We start from the raw sequence: 21,001 nt of genomic DNA, 5'->3' as shown, positions 1-21,001 counted from the left end.
CCTGTAATGCATACCACTGACTATTCCTAAGCACTGTAAGTGTGGAGGTGCAATAGTGGAAAAGCATTTGATATGTCTCTGGAGATTATTTGAGCATGTTCTGGCTGCTTGAGGTGGGAGTGGAGAATTGGCTTTCCAAAGTCGTTTTGCCTGCCAGCTTGTCCCTCTTCTGCAATAATAAACATCACTGGTTAATTCATGGAGTACAACCTCGATATTCTTAGTTGGCTATGGAAAACCAACTATTTCCAATTATGGGGGGACATCAATTTAAATAAGAAAGAATTTCCATTCATGTGACTTAAAAGTCTCTTTGGAGTGGGAAGGGAGACAAAGAATATAGATGTGTAATTATGAGAAATAATGGGAAAAGGCATATTGGCAAGTGAATATAAGGGGGAATGGTTTATAATCTGATAATTAATGAGCAATGAATACAAAAGTACAGTTCTGTGAATTGCCCTGTTACAGTTAAATGTGTCTTATATGAAGTTTGTTGGTTTTTTAAAAAATCTCTTGTACTGTCAACAAATATTCAAGTGTATAATTCCAAAGGCATATTTTTAAACTATTTCTCATATATAATATATACATGAAGAGGGAGGACCTAACCACTGACAGCATCAACTTTATGGTTGTTATTTTGAATAAGCAACTAAAACTTCAGATTACTATTTTGTGTAATATAAGAGGTGAGGTTAATTACTTTAGGTTTCTGTCTAATGAATGCCCTCTAGTATTTTTATTCATTTGTTTCCATTCCATTTAACTTTCACCTTTGTTTTGACCTTTGCTTAGCCATACATTTTAAAAGCTTTTTTTCTGCAATTATAACTCTTTTTTTTTTAGATATTTGAAATAATTATAACTCTTAAATATGATTTTAATGCATTCTACCTAATTAATCCTAAAACACTTCTTTTTGTCAAAGCTCTTTGTAAACCATAGAAGTTGTATACCGAAGTGAAGGTGCCACAGGAGCTCATTGAATAGGAGGTTGACATGGTCAGGCCTCCGTTTATAAAAATCACTTTTTTTGGCAGCTGAGTGAAGCCTGGATTGTAATGGGCAGAGAACTGAGGCAGGGAGACCAGTTAGAAAGCTATTACAGTAATACAGAGAGCCTGAAGTCAGGTGGTGGCTATATGATTGAAGGGAAGCAGACTAGCCCATATGAGAGATGTTGTGAAGGTAGAAATCACAAAATCCATGAATATGTGGGGAGAGTGAGAGTGAGGAGTCAAGAATTTTGAGTGAGGTTTTGAGCCTCGTTGACTGGGAAGATGGTATTGTCAACAATAAGGAAATTAGAAAGAGAAGGGGATAGTCTTGGAAGGGGAAAGATAGGAAGACAATTTTTGAGATATATAAGAATAATTTGGAGATATGTCTCTGTAGTTACAATCAGTACAGTCTGGCAACTATCTGCATAGAAATGAGAACCCATAGGAGCTGATGAGATATCAGCAAAATGAATTGTGTCAAAAATATTAACATTTTACTCTGCATTTTAGGCACAAATCCACCAGAAACAATCTTGATTCATTAAACATTAATCTAAATTCAAGCATTGATCTCCTGGAGAAAGATGCCTTTGGACATGACAGAATACTATATAGTTTTATTTATTTTGGTAAATAATATTTAATTTTTTCTAATCACATGTAAATATAGTTTTCAGCATTCATTTTTTATAAGATTTTGAGTCAACTTTTTTCTTCCTTCTTCCCTCTCCAGCATGGCAAGCAGTCTGATATAGGTTATACATGTGCAATCTATATAAGATTATTTGAAATAACAGGAATCTTGAAGAAATTAAAAGGTCACAATATAAATACAATTTTGAGTTTCTGTCAAATGGAATTGTAGTCACTTAATCCCCTGAAACCACTCAATATCTTCTCTGACCACTCGCCTCCTCTGATCAATACAATAATCCCTTCAGAATGGGGAAAGAGTTATTGTACTTTCTTGATTTTAACTGGACCCCACAGACTTCTCTTTCTAAATTTGGTTAACATTTTTAATCCATTTTCCCAGGCCTTAGCTTTTGTTCTTGTTCTTTTACATACTTTCCTGAAGAGAAATCTTGAAAGGATTTTAGACTAGAGGAATAGTTCTTAACATTTTTATTTGAATGGAAAAAAGTTTTGGTATGCTTCCACAGATAGTACACTGGGAAAAGAGAAGGAATACAGGACAGACACAGCCTTTGAAAATTCTCAAGCCAAGAGGACTTAATGTGTTGAAGAACCAACAAAGGTGCTGTGGGACAGATAGGAGGAGGACCAGAGGAGAGCAGTGTGGGAACTTCCCATATCAAGTCACTTGCCAAGGCCTGTCAATTCTACTTTTACAACATTTCATTTCCATTCCCTTCTCTCCACTCACACTGCAACCTCCCTAGTTCAGGCCCCTATCACTTCTCACCTGTCCTGTTATATGCTCCTTTTGCTTTTTGGAGGGCAGTTGGGGTTAAGTGACTTGCCCAAGGTCACACAGCTAGTTTTTGTGTCAAGTGTCTAAGGCCAGACTCGAACTCTTGTCCTCCTGACTCCAGGGCTGGTGCTCTATTCACTGTGCCACCTAGCCATTCCTGTTATATGCTCCTTTGCATTATTTATCTTGGTGTGTTTTGGGCCCTGCTAGATGAGTATCCAGAAGGAAATAATGATCACGGGTATTGTCAAATACTGCCAGGAGAATTGGGATTGAGAAAAGAACGTTAGGTTTGGCAAGTTAAGAGGGCACTTATAACTTTGAAGAGAGCATCTTCAATTGACTGAGGTAGGAAGCCAAAATGCAGAGGGCCAGTGAGATGAGAAATAATGGGCGCAATGATTAAATGACTGTCTTGGGGAGTTTTGCCTTTAAGAAGGGGAGAGGTTTAGAATAATAGCACAGAGAGTTGGCTCAAATAAGGATTTTTTAAAAATAGGGAAAACCTGGGCATGTTGGTAGTCTTCCTATAAGAGGAGGGTGAAGATAAGAAAGTGGGAATGATGGAGCAGACAGTTTGTTGGGATTAAGGATCCATGTAGAGAGAGGATGTGCCTCAACTAGGAGAACAGACCACCTCTTCATCAGAGACCATAATGAAGTAAGAGATAACTAGCTAGCTCTCTGAGAATAGAATAAAGGAGATAGTGTAGCAAGAATAACAGTCAGGTGAACAGGAGGGACAGCAATGTTATCTCCTGAATGGTTTCAGTTTCTTCTGTGAAGTATGAAGGCAGGCTCTTTAGCCAAGGGGTAATGAAGGAGGGTATCTTATGAGAGACTTGAGGAAAGAAGGAAACAACTGCTGTGGGATAATTAATCTGTAGGATATTTACTAGCCTTCTTGAGATAGATTACCTAAATTTATAGTGACCCAGTCAGCACAATTTTGTCATTTCCTCTACGAGCTCTATTCAGCAGGATGTAGATGATGAGAGTAATCCAAAGTTGGAGCTTGGCAAGACAACAATAAGATATATTATTGTTTAGTCAGTTTTTCAGTCCCTCTTCATTACCTCATTTGAGGTTTTCTTGGCAAAGATACTGGAATGGTTGGCCTTTTCCTTCTCCAGCTCATTCATTATATAGATGAGGAAGCTAAGGTAAACAGAGTTAAGTGACTTGCCCAAGTTCACATAGTTAGAAAGTATCTGAAGAGAGATTTGAACTTGGGTCTTCCTGACTCCAGGACTGGTGCCACTGCGCTACTTAAGAAATGAAGGGTAATAAGGAAATAAAAATAGAGGATAGTGTAGAGTTGAGTTGATTCACCAAGAGGTAGGAAAGAGAAGAGTAATACTTTTGGAAAGAACAGAGAAATAAAGGGAAGCATAGCAGTTGGCACATAGTAGCTACTTAATAAATTCTTAATTCTTTTCTGCCTTCCCTTTTATCTTTTTCTTTTTTCTCCCACAAAATATTTATATTTTGCACTCAGTTTTAGTCTAATATTCTACTTACCTGTATAAACACTCCACTCAAGCAAAATGTTCTCTTATGTCCCTTAGATGTCCCTTATGTCTTCCCATTCTCTTACCTAAAATTCTCTCTTCACTCCTCACCCTCAGTTCTTCATCACCTAGCTTAAATGTGATCTTGTTCCATATAGCCTTTCCTAACCACCCAAACTTTACTGATGACCTCTGAACTCTTTCATAAAAATTTGTCTCTGCCTATTCATTTTTTTTTTTTGCCTTTTGGAGGGCAATTGGGGTTAAGTAACTTGCCCAAGGTTACATGGCTGATATTTTTGTGTGGGTGTTAAGTGTCTCAGGCCGGAACCGAACTCCAGGGCCGATGCTTCTGCCTATTCATTTTGACACCTGTCATATGCTGCGTTGCATTATTTGTCTTTGTATGTTTTGGGCCCAGGTAGATGCTAATTTCTTCAGGGTAAGAACTATCTTGTACTTTGTTTACATCTGCTACAAATTACTGCTCTGATTGCTGTCTGTGAAAAATTCTGGAAGAGAGAAGTTAAAAGATAGGTCTCCTAAACACTTAAGCAAAAATAACCTTTTGAGGGAAAGATAATATAATTTCTGTAGGCAGCAATCAGCTCAACTAATCTGTTACAGTTTTTTGAGAAGATAAAAACATGCAGGTAGATAGATGAACAGCAGACATAATCTATTTTAGCTTTGGATTGGACTCTACATTGGGAATCCGTTTTATGATGTTTTGGGGGGTAAGAAAATAGTGTAAGAACAAAGGGTCACTTCTGTATGAATAGATAAAAAGAGCAACTTTAGAATCTGCTGAGAGATTAATGCTAGAATTGGTCTTATTTGGCATTTTGTCATATATCTGGAAGAGTAAAACCATATTCTAATCTCAGTTTACAGGTTATATTGAGCTTTGTGTAATAATAAAACAAATCATTGAGAATGAACTAAATCAGTGTGTCCTGAGAGTTAGGTAGGAAAAGCAGGTGAATTTCACTCTGGGAAAAAAGTGTAGGATAAAGTATTTTGGGGTAGAACTATATTTTTTGCAATAATTAGTGCTTAAAACCCAAGAAGTATATATCTGAAAATCATTATACTCTGCTAACTCAAGATAATTAGTTCCAAAAATGACAACAAAATTAAGCATTGTCAAGTTTACCAATAGAAAACATCATACCCACATTCATAGTCCTCGTTTGTTCATACATGGAATGTTGAGTACAAGCCTTAATCTTAATTTTAAATAAGACATGGTTTTGGAAAATGTCAGTTAAAATAATTAATGTGATGGGAAGCTACTGTATGAAGACAGGTTGAAAGGAGAAGAATTTGACCTCACTTCTCATATCAAGTCAGTTGTCAGGTCTTGTCAGTTCTACTTCCACAACATCTCGTCTCCATCCATCCCCTTTTCTCCACTCACACTAGTTCAGGTCCCTATCTTCAACCCTCCTGGTGGGTCAGGCAGTAAAATACTAAACTAGGAGCTGGGAGAAAATTGGGCTCAAATCTTGCTTCTGTTAAGATTCTTCTATCTCACTGAACCTCAGTTCCTCAACCTGTAAAATGGGGATAACAGTACTTTTTTATACCACCTATCTAGAGGATGACAGTCAGTGAGCAGTTATTAAGTGCCTACTATGTGCTAGGCACCGTGGAAACAAGGAAAGGCAAAAAAAAAAGACCTGCTCTCAAGGAGTCCAGGGTCGAACAGGAAGGACAACATGGGAACAAGTATACACAAACAAGATATACACAGGATATATGGGAATCTCAGCGGGAAGTGACACCCCTCCACACACACATTTAATATTTATTTCTAACATTCTTTTCTTTTTTTGGAAGGGCAATTGGGGTTAAGTGACTTGCTCAAGGTCACATGGCTAGTTTTTGTGTTAAGTATCTGAGGCCACATTTGAACTCATGTACTCCCGACTCTGGGGCCTGTGCTCTATTCATTCATTCATTCAATGGAGAAATAGACTGGAAGATATCATTAGTAAAAAGGAGGATTTATAACAGGACAGTTGAGAAGAATGAATGAATGATCCCTTCTTAGGTAGTCTGATGCTTGCCTCTGTCTCTCTTCCCTCCCTATTCCTCCCTGTCTCTCTCCCCTTCCTCCCCTCCCTCTCTCTTCCTCCCTCCCCCTGATCACCTTTAGTTCTACTGCAGGTCAGAACTCTGGAAATTCAAATGTGTACGCCTACATTCAGACCCACCATATAAATTACAATACTATGGAAATAATTTTTTTTCAAAAGTCCCTTAGTTTTATCCTGAACTCTTAGATTCTTCTCATTTTACATTGCTAGCTTTTGGCTAGGGCAAGGGAAGGGCTAAAGTGTATTTGTAAGTAGGTGTATGGGATGTGGTTGGGCTAAATGTTTCTTTGTGGGAGAAGAGCTGGTAGTACCTCTATCAAGCACATTCCTAACCTTGGCACTTTCACGACAGATACCCAACACTGCTGCAGCTGCTGTAGACAAGAAAGCCATCTGAACTTAACTCTTCTCTTTTCATCTGATTTGAAATGAAGAAAACGTGATAGAGGACCAAAATATTAATACCTTCTTTTCTTTTCTTTCTTACTCAGGCTGGAGTGAAAGGGACACTGGGAAGATTGGTAGGCATTTTTGAGGTAAGTCAGTTTAAGTCTTTTAACTTCTTCCAAATTGTTGTGAAATTGATAAAAATAACTTTAATGGCTTGAGTACACTTTAAAAATTCTAGTGTGACAAAAACTGCTGGGAAGACTGGAAAAAAAGTGTGGCAGAAATTAGGATTAGATCAGAACCTCATATCCTATATCAAAATAAGCTCTAAGTGAGTACATGACTCAGATATAAAAGGTTACATCATAAAGAAATTAGAAGAGCAAGAAAGAAGGAACTTTTTTTGGATCTGTGGGTAAGGAAAGAGTTCATGACCAAAACAAAATAGAAAGGATCACAGAAGATAAAATGTACAATTTTGATTATACAACCAATGCAGCTAACAGAAGAGAAAAGCAGGTAATTGGGGGAGGGAGGGGTATCTTTGTAGCAACTTTATCATTTCTAGGATTATAAGGAACTGATTCAGATTCATAAGACAGATGCATTTCCCCAGTAGATAAATGGTAAAGGATATAAACAGTTTTCGAAGGAAAAATAAATTCAAACGATCAATAGCCACATGGAAAAATGCTACTAATATTGGGAGAAAAGCAATTTAAAACAATTCTGAGGCTTTAGTTTATACCCATCACAATTGACCAAAAAAAGGAAACTTTAAATGGTTGGAGCAGCTGTGTTGAAACAGGCACTCTTGATAGAGCTGTCAGCTGGTCCAACCATTATGGAAAGCAATTTGGAAATAAATCCCCAAAGTCACTAAACTGTGTAGAATCTCTGACCCAGAGACAGCATCCCTATGTGGGTATCTAATTAGTGACTTTGGAGCATGTTTTCATGTGGTCATTGATGGCTTGCCTGGCTTCCTTTAAAAACTGCCTATTCATGTCCTTTGAATATCTCTTGGGGAATTATTTTTGTCCTGTATATGTTTGAAACTATTCCTTACAAAAATCTTGAATATCAGACTCTTATTAGAGAAAGTTTTTTTCAAAGACATTTTCCCCAGGTTTACAGGAAATTTCTAATTTTTTAGTTCTATTGGTTTTGTTTGTATAAAAACTTTCAAATTTTTTGTAATCAAAATTATTAATTTTATATTCTTTAACTCTCCTTGTTCAGTCATAATTTCTCCCCTTATCTGAAGTAGTCTTTCCTACCTTGCTTTTCTTTTACATCTAGGTAATGTATCCCTTTGGAATTTCATCTTTGTTTATGATGTGAGATGTTAATCTAAATCTAATTTCTGTCAGAATGCTTTGCAGTTTTCCCAGCAGTTTTTATTGTTAACTCTTAACCAGGTGCTTAGGGTTTTTCAGTTTGTTGAACACTGTTGCTCTAATGTTCATTTCCTTCTGGATAATGAGTAACTTTTTTTGTGTGTGTGTTAAGTGTCTGAGGCAGGATTTGAACTCAGGTTGTCCTGACTCCAGGGCCAGTGCTCTATTCACTGCGCCACCTAGCCGCCCCAATAATGAGTAACTTTTTTTTTTCCTTGCCTTTTGTGGGACAGTTGGGGTTAACTAACTTGCCCAAGGTTACACGGCTAGTTTTTTGTGTTACCCTCATTCAGATGTCATCTCTGGGATATTTGATGTCTAGTCGAATTGATAAAGTGAGTAAAGCATGGGCAGTGAAAAATAGAAAATTAGCAAGGTTTTGTTAAATACCTACTGTTTGCAAAATACTCTGCTGAGCTAGCAGCCACCTGGGTATGGTAGGGTATAGTAGACCTTGGGGATACAAAGACAAGAAGATAATGGTTACTGGGGAAGTGGGGGGGATGGGAATCATGATACAGGTAAGTATTAATACATGATAATTTGAGGAGAAAGAGAGACCACACTAAAGAGATCAGAAAAATCTTTCTATAGGAGGTGGTCCCTGTAAAGCCTTGAAGAAAGCTCAGGATTCCAAGAGAAAGAAATGAGCAGGGCCTTCACTGGAGGCAGGTGAGACAGCCTGTGCAGGGGCGCAAAGTAGGAAAATGACATACCAATTTGGGGAGTAAAATAGCAGATAGGCCAGTTTGAGAGACAGTGCATCCCAGAGCCAATGAAAGCACAAGTAACAGAATCTCATAGTTAGAATCACATAGTTGGGGCCATATCTAAATAAGAATAGCCAACAAGTATTCACCTATCCTTTGCTTGAAGATCTCTAATGATCCAGGCATCCCTCTACTTTCCAAGGTGTAGTCTATTCCATAACCTTTAACTGAGATCTGCGTAATGTCCCAATCATCATCCTAAGCATAGCCCACCTTTACTTAATGATGAAGAGGAAACAGAAGATGTTGAGGTAAATATTTGGTGAAACTGGCCCAGAAAAAATAAGGAATAAGAATACAGAGAAGTGATTGATGAAAAGTCTATAAGGAAAATATCCTTTAATGCACCCTTTTGTTCCTCTGTCTCTGATCATTTTGGCATTGGTCTTACTCTTTTAGTCTAGTCTTTCATCTGATTGTAGCAGCAAGCACCCTGCCATACCCAGGTGGCTGCCAGCTCAGGTTCTTAGATCTGCTTTTATAAAAGGAAAGCAACTCAAAAAGAGTTAACAGTCTTACTTTAATCAAACATATATCATACCCAGTTCAGGGGGAAAAATCAGCACCCTGAACTTCAGAGAATACAAACAGAAATTACAAGCAGACAAAAAAAATACAGACAACAGATCAGCAGATAGGGCTTCCAGCTGGCTGACCATTACATCCATACCTAGTCAGTTACCAGAGAGGGAAGCCCCAACATCTTGGTTTTTCAAAGCCGGGAGGCTCAACAGCTGCCCAGTGTCTCATCTGGCCAAATCACACAACTCTTCCCAAAGTGAGCCCCAAAGAAAAAACTCGTATCAGGGTATATATATCCTTCTCCTGGCTCAGAGAATGTCACAACCCTCTTGACCCACTGCCCAATCACAAAGTAACAATGGGTGGGCATTCCTGAAAAATAAGCCTCCTGCCACAGGCTCCATGTGACCACATTCAGCTGATTAGGGGGCAGAGTATATTTTCAAGTCAGGGAAGGTTCTCAGAGTCACTTAAGCCTATTAAAGGGCCAAAGGGCAGGGAAGATCTTCAGATTCCCATTCCCATAACGCTGATTTAATTTATAGTGATTTTAGGAGTTTTTGAAGTGGTAGGTCATGGAGAGGTATCAAGGGGGAAAATGTGACCTTTATGCCCAGGGTAGCTTAGCCAAAAGATCTACCCTATATTCAGTGAAGCCTTTTTTAAATAGATTCTATGATTTTTAAGAAGATAAGAAAGTAAAAGAACAGTACCCTTAACAGAAGCATGTAAGTTTGCTGTGTTATTATCAGCTATCTGATAGAAGGTGTTCTCCATTTATTTTCCCTTTCCTCTTCAGAACCAGGAAAGGAAACACAGAACATATGTGTATGTGCTTATTGTCACAGAAGTATTAGAAGACTGGGAGGACTCAGTCAATATTGGTAAGTTATCCATACTGTTGGGAGTTCAGAGATGATCCCCTAAGTGATACTATGCACCAGGTGCCTCTTTGGCCTCTTACCGTGGTACATGATACAATCTCAAGAAGGATCATGAATTATTTATAGAAAAAAATAGAAAGTCTTTAAAAAGAAGGGGGAGAGAAGAAGCCCATAAACCTTTGAAATTGAGAGAGTGAGAATTTTAGAATTTATGTTAAATAAACTAAAATTCCCTCCTCATTTTCCCTCCTATCTCCTCAAAGCCTGCCAGTGAAAAACAGAAAACCAGGGGTATAGTGAATTTATTTCTAAAATCTTACCTTTTTTCTGAAATAAAGGAAAAAACCTCAGTAATTAATATTTACATTGTTCAACTTGTGCCAAATTGTGTTCTTGTTTCTTTAGAAAGCAAAACTATTATCAGGGAATTTTTGTTGTAGCTCTCTTAGAATCATAAGATTATTATCTAGTGTTGGAAGGGACTACAGAGGCCATCTGGTCTACCCTTTCATTTTAGAAGTAAAGAAACTGAGGCCTACAAAGGTTAACTGACTTGAGCAAGGTCATACATAATCAGTAGGAACAAGAATCGGGATTTGAGTCCCCTTCCTCTGACTTCTCCAAATCCAGAGCTCTTTATTGAAAAGTTTCTTAATAATCTTAGATTGATCCAGTGACTTCATTGTTTTATCCCTTCTAGTCTTTATTGTAGGGCAAGCTCTCTTCAAAATAGCCATTTGATCTTTTGTAAATTGATGTTGTTAGTTCTTTTAACAAAGTCAGCATTCTGTGGGTGAGCAATTCTAGATTTATTGATTTAATGTCTCTGGAGACAGACATTCGAGTGGAAGTGCCATCAGAAAAGCATCGTCAGCTTTTCTGTTTTAAATCATATTTGTGTAATTTCACTGTAGGTGATCCACTTGGCAAAAATACTGCCAAGCTATTCACTGTGCCCAAAAGATGACCAAATAATGAACTACAATTGCCAGTGTAGAATAGAAATAGGACTGGACTTGTGATTTCACTGATAAAAAGAATTCCTCGATCAGTAAACGCACCTTTTACCAAATCAGGTCAACACTTTCTCTGAAACTTAGGGTCTGGGAGAGGTAGCTGGGGCCAGTGTAAGTAAATAAATAAATATGCATAGTCAAGCAAAACAAATTCCCATATCCAAAAATATGTGTCTCACTGAGTACCCATGTCCCTCACCTCTCAGGATGAGAGCTGCATCATCAGTCCCCTGGACTCATGGTTTGTCTTTATAACATTGTTGTAGCAATGGCTTTCCTGATTCTACTCCTTTTGCTCAGCATCAGTTCATACAAGTCTTTGTTGCCCTGTGTGGCCACAGGGTATGTGGAGTTTCAGAATGTGATATGAACCATAATATCCACAGTGTCATTAGTTTTACTTCTGGCTCGAATTAATAATGCTATCTTATAATATATGTCTTATATATGTCTTATATATGTCTTATAATATTAAAACAATTGTTTTTTTAAAATTATTTTATTGATATCTTTCATTTTATATCACTTCCCAGTATATGAAATTAAAATTTTTTTGTTGACTTTCTTTGTTTTGCTTTTCCCACTGTTTTACTTTTCCCCTCTGTTTTGTTTTTTGTTATAATTGTTATATCTTAAAGAAAGCAGAAATCTCTTTATTCAAATTAAATTAAAAGAATTTTATCGGGTGTCTACTTTTTACTTTTGGTTTTATACTGACAGGAGGAAACAGGTAGTCTATGGGTTCTCTTATCCTGCCAGAATGCTTCAATGCTAAACTCTTCTTCTGTAGACTAGCTATAGGATAAGGGGCTTTTTCTTGCTTCCCTAACTCTCTTATCTCTCTTTCTGCCCCCAATAGGAAGGAAAAGGGATTGGTTTAAAATCGAAGATGCCATAGAAGTGCTGCAGCATCACAAACCCGTGCAGGCCTCATACTTTGAAACTTTGAGGCAAGGCTGCCTGGCAAACAACGGCACTGTGGTTATGGGCACTACATACTCGGTTACCAGTCAGAGCTCAGTGCCAGACATTAGATGACTGAAGACATCCTCCCAAGAAAAACAGAAATTGGAAAATAGACTGATATCCGGATATCCTTCCCTCTCCCTGATTTCTCTTTTCCCCCCTTTCTTCACATGCCTTCTCTTTCAAACAAGGCATGGGCAGCAGCCTGAAACAGAGGAAGTGTTCTTTGATAGTGTTGCTGTTTGGTATTAAGTGGAGCTTTTTTTCTTTTTTCTTTTTTTAAAAAAATCCTTTTTGGGGGGGCTAAGAGTGGGATGGGTATGTGTTTTGTAAAATATATTTTGTGCATGATGTGTCTTTCCCTTAGCACCACCTCTACCCTTTGAAGAGAGACAGGTAGCTTCTCCTCTGATTTGCACTCTGAAGCGTTCCTATCTGTTCAGTTCCCATCCTGGCCAGATATTTTCCTCTTTTTTAAACTAAAAGATACTAATGCAAGGCCATCTCTTCCAGGAGTCTCTCCTGTAATGTGCTGTTCAGACCTGCAGGTTGGTCATGTTTGGTGCACAGTGCATTTATATACACATTATATTTTGACATATAATATGTAAATAAATGATTGTAGAAGGACACGTTTAAGAGTCTAATTTTGCAGTGTCTGCACTTGGAGTGCTTCAGAGGAAAAGAGAATTTCTTAAGTAACCTGCCTAGTAGGGTTAATCTTATTTTTTTTTTTGACAGTCCTAGGCCAGTTTCCCCTGTTCATTCTTCAGCTTTCCCACCCTTGGTCATTTGCTATGACAACCTGGGTAAGGAAAGAGTTGGACGACCTTCAGACTGCCCCTGGTGCTCATGACCTTCTGTCATCTAAGTTGGCGTTGCTACTCTGTCAGAAGAAACACGAAGAGCACTTTACTTCTTTCTATCACCCAGGCAGGAGGAGCAAGCAGCCCCAGTCTAGATCCAGTGAAAGAGTGATAGAATTGACTCTCAGCCTGCCTTGATGACAATGGGGATTTGAACTGGAGCTCTTGGGATTAAAATCTATAAAAGAACTGGAATAGCCAACACCAATTCTGTCCTGCCAGTTTGAAGTTCTTTCCATAGCCCTATTTGTAGTTGATGATCTCTCTCTCTCTCTCTCTCTCTCTCTCTCTCTCTCTCTGTCCATATGCCTTGTTGTGCTGAACTGGATATAGTATTTGTGCTAAAGCATCCGACTGTGCTTCCTCCAGTGTAGCCACACATGTTCCTCCTCTTCTGTGCTAGGGCAACCCTATTGTGTCCCCCAAAAGAAGCATATGAGGGGAAAATTCATGTGCTCGCTATCGTGTTTGTGGTATAGCAGCACTTACAGTTTTACCACAGAGCATGCTCAGAATATTGTCTCCTACTGTGTGGATATGAAAGGTACAAGTTCTGCCCAGAAGTACTAGTGTAGAGAACTCTTAATCATTTTTTTAGAAGAGCTTCATAATGTATTGGCACACTTTAAACTCTTTTGTTGGTTCACTGATGTTTCATGCTATCTTTATTTGCCAACTTTGTTGTTTAGTTGGGAAATAAAAAGGAAATGGTTGTGAGTTTGGGGGATGGGCGTGGGCAGGGCATTAGTTAATCCCTGGCTTGGGACAGGAGGTTGTTGCTAGGTTCTTAGTAGCATCTCCTTTGTCAAAACATAGCCAAGATGTGAAATTAAGTCTGCAGTACTCTTTTATTTAATAATTCTAATAAATATTTAGACTTTCAAAAAGGGTTTTTTCTTCCCTCCCACTAAAAGAGGAACAAATAAGTCTGGTAGACCTATCAATTTAGTGTGTGGCTTTGGAGGAGAAGGTAGCTGATTTTAGAGCTTTCAGACAGGAAGATCACAGCAAGCAAAGCTTTGAACTACAGGGCCAAAAAGCAGTACTAGGATTTTTGTCAGAATATAATAATCCCGTACTAATAGAGTAGTTTTATATCCATTTCCAATGGTTTGAAATAGAGCATTATACTTTGATTCTAAATGTTGAATTTGGTTCCCCATATGACCATTTAGAAATGAATGTAGCATCTCTTCTTAAGCCCACCCCCTACTTTAAAGCACTTAAAGGTCCTGCTCAAAAAAGCCAAGAAAAACAAAATCAGATCTGAATCATCCAAGACCTTAGTGGCATCCCAAGAACAGCCACCTACTACTGCCTTCTGGATCAATTCTGTCTTTGCTGTATAGATTTGCTGTTTTGAAAATACAGTGCAGAAAAATAGCAGGTACTCCTGAAAGAGCAACTGAAGTTTTGATATCAGTAGCATGCAGACCTTTTTATAAGAGGTATGTTTAACAACATTTTTAAAATGCTGTTACTGGTTTGTTAATTTCAGAATATAAGGGCAGAATATTGTAAATGATGGCTGATGGCTTTTTTTGTTTGGATCAGGAAAATCAGTTGCAAGGAAGTAGTATAACATAAAATCAATGCTATTAATGCCCTTAGCTGGAGGGACTCATTAATAGACGCTTAACTAAAAAATGGAAGCTTTGTCCAATACCCATAGTTAAAATTAGTGCATTTCCAGTGAATGTAGGTTTTGTTTTTCCTTTTCTATATCACAAATTGCATTCCTGTCCTTTTTAGTATGGATTAGAGATCTATTGTGATAGGATAGGTGGATTGAGGTGATAGGATACATTGACTCTTAACTTTCATAGCCCCATTTCCCCAAAAGGGGGGGAGGAAGTGCATACATATACACAAACCATCTACATAATATTTAAGAACATACTTTCTTGATTTTGCTCATATTTTAGGAGCCACATACATTGGTATCTGTTGAGTGAATACCTTATAGAAAAGAGTAAAAATTGGCTGGTTCTTTTTTCCTTAAAAAATTTTTTTAAATTTATGTTCCCTTTTCCCCCTCAAAGGTTTGTAAAGAACACAGCCATTTGGTAAAGCTTCTGATTGGGTCTGAGGCTTCATTCACTGGGTACTAGCAGGACTCTCCCACCTTTCTTGGAGACAAGGAAGAGAGAGGGGGAGGGACTATACATATTTGTGTGTGTGGTATACTTAACAAGAAAGTACAGTCGTTGAATTTACTTTTCTGAAGTCAGGTGCCGATACTCTGTTGTACAGAAGATTCACTCACTGTTGCCCTGTGAAGTCAGGGTTAACTGAAGTGGATCAGAGGGAGGAACACCATAAACTTGAGACACATCAGTTTTCCTAAGATCACCCGCAGTCTCAGAATAGTTGCTCTGCACTATCTCCGAGGTGCTGCAGGACCCAGCAGCAGAATTGTGCGCTCTGTGGTCTTCCTCCTCCACCACTAGCTCAGGCCTAGAGAACACCTCAGTGGAGGTAACATGAATATAAAGTACTTGAGGAGCGTATTGCAGGAGCTCTGCAATCCTGTTTCTCCACAGTCAGATTCCTCTGTAGTGAAGAGATGTTTTCTCTTTTGATGTTAGAAGTTGGTTAGTAGCCTGTGCTAGGACCTTTCACTCAGAAGAAATGCATATTTTAGTCTTTGTACTTTATAAGGAAGAAGGCCAAAAAGTTGTGTAATGGAGACTTTTTTCCTTTGCCCTCCATCCTCTGGGTAGGGTAGTTGCTCAAGGCTTCTATTTACCTTCTTAAACAGGGCCATCAGTAGGCACCTTTTAGACTCTAGTATGTATTCTGCTTTTTGTACTGAAAAAAATGATAATTTCCATTTAATGCATTTATGCCTCTATAGAGGTCTGAATAAGTTTTCCCTACTTCCTTTTCCTTTAAATCAATTTATTCTGAGCCATGTTTACTTTGTCAAGTAATAAAGATTTCACAACCATAATGTGCTCCTTAACTAGCACTGTGGTGCTCAATATTTCTCTAGTGTTCTTGAAGCCTGAGCTGAGAGTATATTTAGTATGTGCAATAGAATATGTAGTAACTTCCATAAATCACAATTTTTTTTTGTGGTGTGCGTGTGTTTGTGGGGGGAGAGGGCTAAAGACATAGAGATGTGGTATAACTGGTAATGTCCTTTGGTTTGGATTCCATTTGCATTTCAGAAAATAACCTGCATCAAGAAAATAAGCTGGAATACAGAATGATTAATTCAAGCAGCTATATTTGGGGAATCTAGCTGTGATTTTTTTTTTTTAAGATACAGAAATCAAGTATTTTGGTGTGTGACTCTTCCTTTCTACCTCCACTCCCATCTCAGCCCCTCCCCCTCTTTTTTTAATTTCTAAAAAAGGCTAGGGACTGTTTGCAGCTCACATAGTTTTGTCACACTGCCTAATCACATTGACATTCTGTTAATGTAAACCACACAGAGATCAGGCTTTCCCCAGAGAGGCATGTGAGACTTGGAAATTGTGGAAGGGAAAATCTTCCAAAGTTAGGCTCTAGAGCTCTCCCAATGGACAGCAAACCTGTGGACTGAGCTTCCTAATATATGTGGGCAAGACTGCCTTATTTCAACGTGTGGTAATGGAGAAGAAATCTAAGGGAAATTATGGGTCTTGTTTGGCAGTTACTGTTCTGACCTTGAAATTAGAAGCTCTTGGAATCCAGAGAGACCTCTGAATGTCTTTCCTTTTTCTGGATGCCCCTCCTCAGATGTTACCAAAAATGGGAGGATGCTCTGGGATTGAGGGAAAAAGAAAGAAATGAGAGAATGTTGACTGTTGTGCATGTGTATACTCTACTTAGATGGCAGTTGTTTCCATCAAGTTAGTGGAATCAGAAATCTCATCATTTCCTACTGGAGACTGACAGCCTTGTATTCAATTGGCCTTTCAGAGCGTTCTTAGCTTTTGGACTAATGTATTCAATTTTGCTGCAGAGATTCACCATTTTCTTTAGCCTAGAACCTCCCTAGAGATGTGGGGAACTTTGACAAAATCATGCTTTTCCCATTGAGAAGGACCAAATGCAAAACATTAATTCACCCCATTCTGCTTTAAATAAAATATGTTGTAGCTTTAGGGCCAGTTCATTGGAAGTTCACCTCTATTGCAAATAATTGCTTAGTCTTAAGCTTGGGGGCTACCATTGATAGCATTGATTTGATTAGGATTTCTAAAAAATCGAAGTATTTGTATGGGACAGGGTGGAGAGACAGACTGATCAATAATTCTAACTCAGAAATCCACTAATTGATACTGGAAGGAAAAGATACCGTAAGTCTCCTGTATGATGGAATTCTTAGGATACTGTCTATCAGTGATCAGATGTTTAATTTTTTTCTCTGATTCATTTTCAACTGAACATGTTTTAATTAGCTTTAAATACAAAAGAGTAAGGTATATAAAATTTCATTTTGCCAAACTTTTCAAATACCCTTTTAAAATGATAATCACATCAAATGCAGAGAGAAAACAATCAATTAAAAAGAAACCTTAGGTTAGGGTGCAAAAATATCAGCACGAACTGCTTATGTGCTGATTGTTGATACATTAGCCATGACATTTATTCTCTTCAGAACAATACTTGAGTACAGCTAAACATTTATCTAGGTATTGAATTCCAGAGGAGTTGATCTGATCATAATCTCTGTATATGCACCTAGAGCCAAGAACACTTATCACAGCTTAATAGTTTAACATGTACTCAAAGGATCATTTATTTGCCAGGTGTGTTCCTGGCAACAATTTAAGTAGAATTAAGAAGAACTGGGCCAGGAAGGAAGGATACTTGAGTCTCTATGAAAGCTTCTGGATTTTTTTTTTTTTAAGAAAACAAGTACTGGGACCTGAAACCACACTTATTTTCTGAAGTCTGTCACTCCTGGAGCTCAGGATATGGTAACTTAACGATTTATCTAGTGATGTTGACCTTAAATTTACACTGGAAATAGTCCCAGTGAGAATATTCTTGAGCAAAAGTGTGCTTGGAGCAACTTTTCCTGAATTGAAAATGTTTGCCTGATGGTACTGAAGGTTTTCTTTTGCAGATAGCATTGACTGGGGTCCATGTAGTCCTTTCCAACTTTCCTTCAGCAGAGCTCTTGTAACTATATTCTCATTGCTGAGTTGTACTTTCTGTACAAAAGTATAAAGCTGATTTTTTCTCTGTATCTTAGGTGTCCAAGGAATATACAGTGTTAAGTATACTTATGAAAACCTTTGCGAACGTCAGTGATTGAGGTGGGGGGTGGGAATGTTTTGGGATAGGGGACAGCAATTTAAGTCTTTAAGGACTAGCAAATCTAAGTTAACATAGGAACTAACATTGAATTGAACCATTCTTAAAAGATCCTTAGCAAAGAGCAGAGGCTTGAAGCAAAAATTAGATCTGTGCTTCCAGAGCTCTCAGGAAAAAGAAAATTGAGAGCAAGTTATCTTGTTAGTGGACAAGAAGCCAGTGTTCTCCCTGAGCTGGTACATGAATGACAAGGCCAAAAAAGAGATGACCAGCTGTCAGTTGGGCCAGCAAATCCAACTTCTTTGCCTTGCTCCACATGTAAAGTAGAGCCCCTTTGGCACAAAGGGTTTTATGAAGATAACTATTCCTTTCCGATATGAAGTGTTCAGACGCTTTAACATGAGAGCTTGCTTCTTTTCCACTCATAGACAGAAAAGGCCATGCTGTCTATGGAGTTTAAAATCTTCAGAATTTATAAATGATTAATTTCAGGCTCAGTAGAGTGTAGTAATTGCATGGGATTGTATCATTCATTAGTAAAGAAAGGGCTTGAAACTCATTTGAAATGGAAAGGATTTGAATGTAGCTTGGTAAAGATATAGGGTCCATTTTAGATGGTCTGAAAATTTCGCAGCAGGTTTGTAGTTCTAAAAGTTCTGGACCTTTGAATGTGTATTTGATGGGCCTAATTTCTGGGAGATTTGCCTGTTAAGGTTTGGTTTCTCTAAACTGGGAGTATTTGTAGGCTCCTCAGCCGGCGGGCTGAACTCCTAAGGTTATCACAGTTAGCATATCTTTAAAGATGTCTTAGCTGTGTGTATCAGATTGTCTTTTGTTTGAGTAAGTGACTGAGAGTATTTGAGGATGTTGGAAAATATTTTAAAACAAAAGTGTGTGTTAAGCAAGAATCTCTCACATAATCGTGTGTCAGAGCTGCAAAAGTGGCAACAAATTTAATATCATGTTTTGCGATTGCCAGCCAATCCTTTATTTCAAGTGTGTTGTCTCTGTCACCACTGAAGATGGCCTTTTGTAAAGGATAAGCATGAAATATTGAAAGCCAAAAGTCAAGCTGCATGTGATATACCGGTAATATGTATTCTCTCCAAACAGGTTGCTGTCTGTGGAGTAGTTTCTCTTCACTAGAATATTTGTCACTGTGGAAGATACAAATTGTCACTTGTGTTATAACACTAGTTGTTTTTTTTTAAGTGAATCTAGAAATGCCAATCCCCCTTTTCTCCATAGCAGCATTCCCTCAAGGGTGAAATGGCCCAATATAAAGGCCATATGTTTCCTTCTTTCCAGGAGATCTCAGGTTGAGGCAAAGAAGCAAAATGGATCTGTTCTTTTTTTTCCCTCAAAGTGGCAAAAAAAATCCTTCCATAATTCTTTCTCAGCCCATCTCCATGTTTTAGCAGAGGGGCACTGTTGTATGAAATTAAGTAATGATTTCAAAACTGAATCTCAAAACCCAAGGCTTCCTCTTTCCCTCAGATCTTGAAGCTGGTAAGAACCTCCCTTCTGACCCCTCAGAGCCAATGTCTTAAGACTTTGCCCTTGTTTATTTCAGGCCAGGAAAAAAAAAAAGTTTTGACACATTATTGTCTTTTTGATATGCATTGCCCGGGACACATTGGGGGGGAAGGGGTATCCCACTTGTGGTCTTGGGTCATGTCCAACTGTCCTCAGGGCCAGAGAATGCAAATACCTCTTTGCTAGGGTTGTGTGTTTTGCATCTGTGAAAAGAATGGCTTAAAATTTATAGTCTCAATTACCTTTGGAAGAGGAATATGGAACAAGTGATCCTAAGGACTTCTTGGACTGTGGAAGCAGAGGAACGACTGCAGGGCCCTTCGGAGGCTTCTGAAGGATTGTGTTCCCTTCACCTCATGCTCTTTATTACTGATTCTGGTTATTGGAATGCTGTGGTTTAAATTCTTTTCTTCCCATCACTCCCCATTCCCACTTACAAAAGTTAAGTGAGCTTTCTGGGGGTCCATTTCTCTTGACTTCTTATCCTCCACTTGTGGCATTTTTATAGCTTCTAAGGAAGTTGGTTTAATGTCTCTCTTGGAATGGGAACAATTCTGAAACCAGGATATGGAAGGAATTGCAGGTTTTGCTTTTTTTTTTCCTTTTTTCAAGGCTTTTTCAGGCTTCATTTCTCTTGACCCTGACCCCTTTCTCCCTTGTCTTAAACTTGTCCTTTGCTGGCAAGATTTGGGTTCAATTCATTGTGTAGAAAAATAGAACTGAATAAGAAGGATTGTGAAGGCCAGTTTCAAGCTGTGAACAGTACATGCATACACACGCACATACCCCTTTTCTCCCTAAGATAATGAGGTGGACATGCTTATTTTCCTTCCACCATCTCAGCAATAGAAAGTAAAGTCATCCCTCCCATCTAGATAAAGCTTTGATGTCACCACTAAAAGTCTCCCACCCATATTTTTTTAAAAATCCTGATATTAATATGTCTGTGCAGTTCCTTTACATGTTAATCAGTTTTCTTCAACTTGAGTTTTCTGTTAGGGAAAAGCATTGGAATTGTAGGTTGTAATCTTGTGCCAACAAATAAACACTGGTATTTCACATACACTTCTGCCTGGTGTCTGTTCTTATTTCTTACCAGCAATTTTTCAGTACCTCACAGTTATTTCTGCTGTTGCCTCTCTTTAATGGTCCCTTAGCAGTTGGACCAGCAAAAAAGGAAGCACTGTGCAAACTCTGCTTTCAGCAACTCACACCAGGAAAGGGCCTTGTTGCTGATAGACAACGAGTTTGACCAGGACAGTGATCTACCAAGTAGAGACCACAAAGCACATTACTGTAAGTTTAAAGTTCAAAATGAGGAAGGAAAATGAGGTCTAGAGTAGCTA

At 38.3% G+C, this 21,001-nt stretch overlaps 1 protein-coding gene across 1 annotated transcript in view; it reads left to right on the top strand.

Annotated features, from left to right (window-relative positions):
* Positions 1-20,720, top strand: part of NUDT3 (nudix hydrolase 3) — an 82,358-nt gene extending 61,638 nt beyond the window's left edge. The window contains exons 3-5 of the mRNA XM_069073482.1: positions 6,544-6,588; positions 9,934-10,018; positions 11,894-20,720. Of these exons, the coding sequence (XP_068929583.1) occupies positions 6,544-6,588; positions 9,934-10,018; positions 11,894-12,072 (309 nt within the window). The 3' untranslated portion in view covers positions 12,073-20,720. The remainder of the gene's footprint in view (positions 1-6,543; positions 6,589-9,933; positions 10,019-11,893) is intronic.
* Positions 20,721-21,001: the final 281 nt, after the last annotated feature.

This window comes from Petaurus breviceps, unplaced genomic scaffold (assembly GCF_028583685.1).
Source record: "Petaurus breviceps papuanus isolate PSGF00001 unplaced genomic scaffold, PetGlider_PUasm1.0 90865, whole genome shotgun sequence".
Taxonomy (NCBI): domain Eukaryota; kingdom Metazoa; phylum Chordata; class Mammalia; order Diprotodontia; family Petauridae; genus Petaurus; species Petaurus breviceps.
Note: the sequence above shows the minus strand (reverse complement) of the source record. Positions and strands in the feature narration are given on the sequence as shown.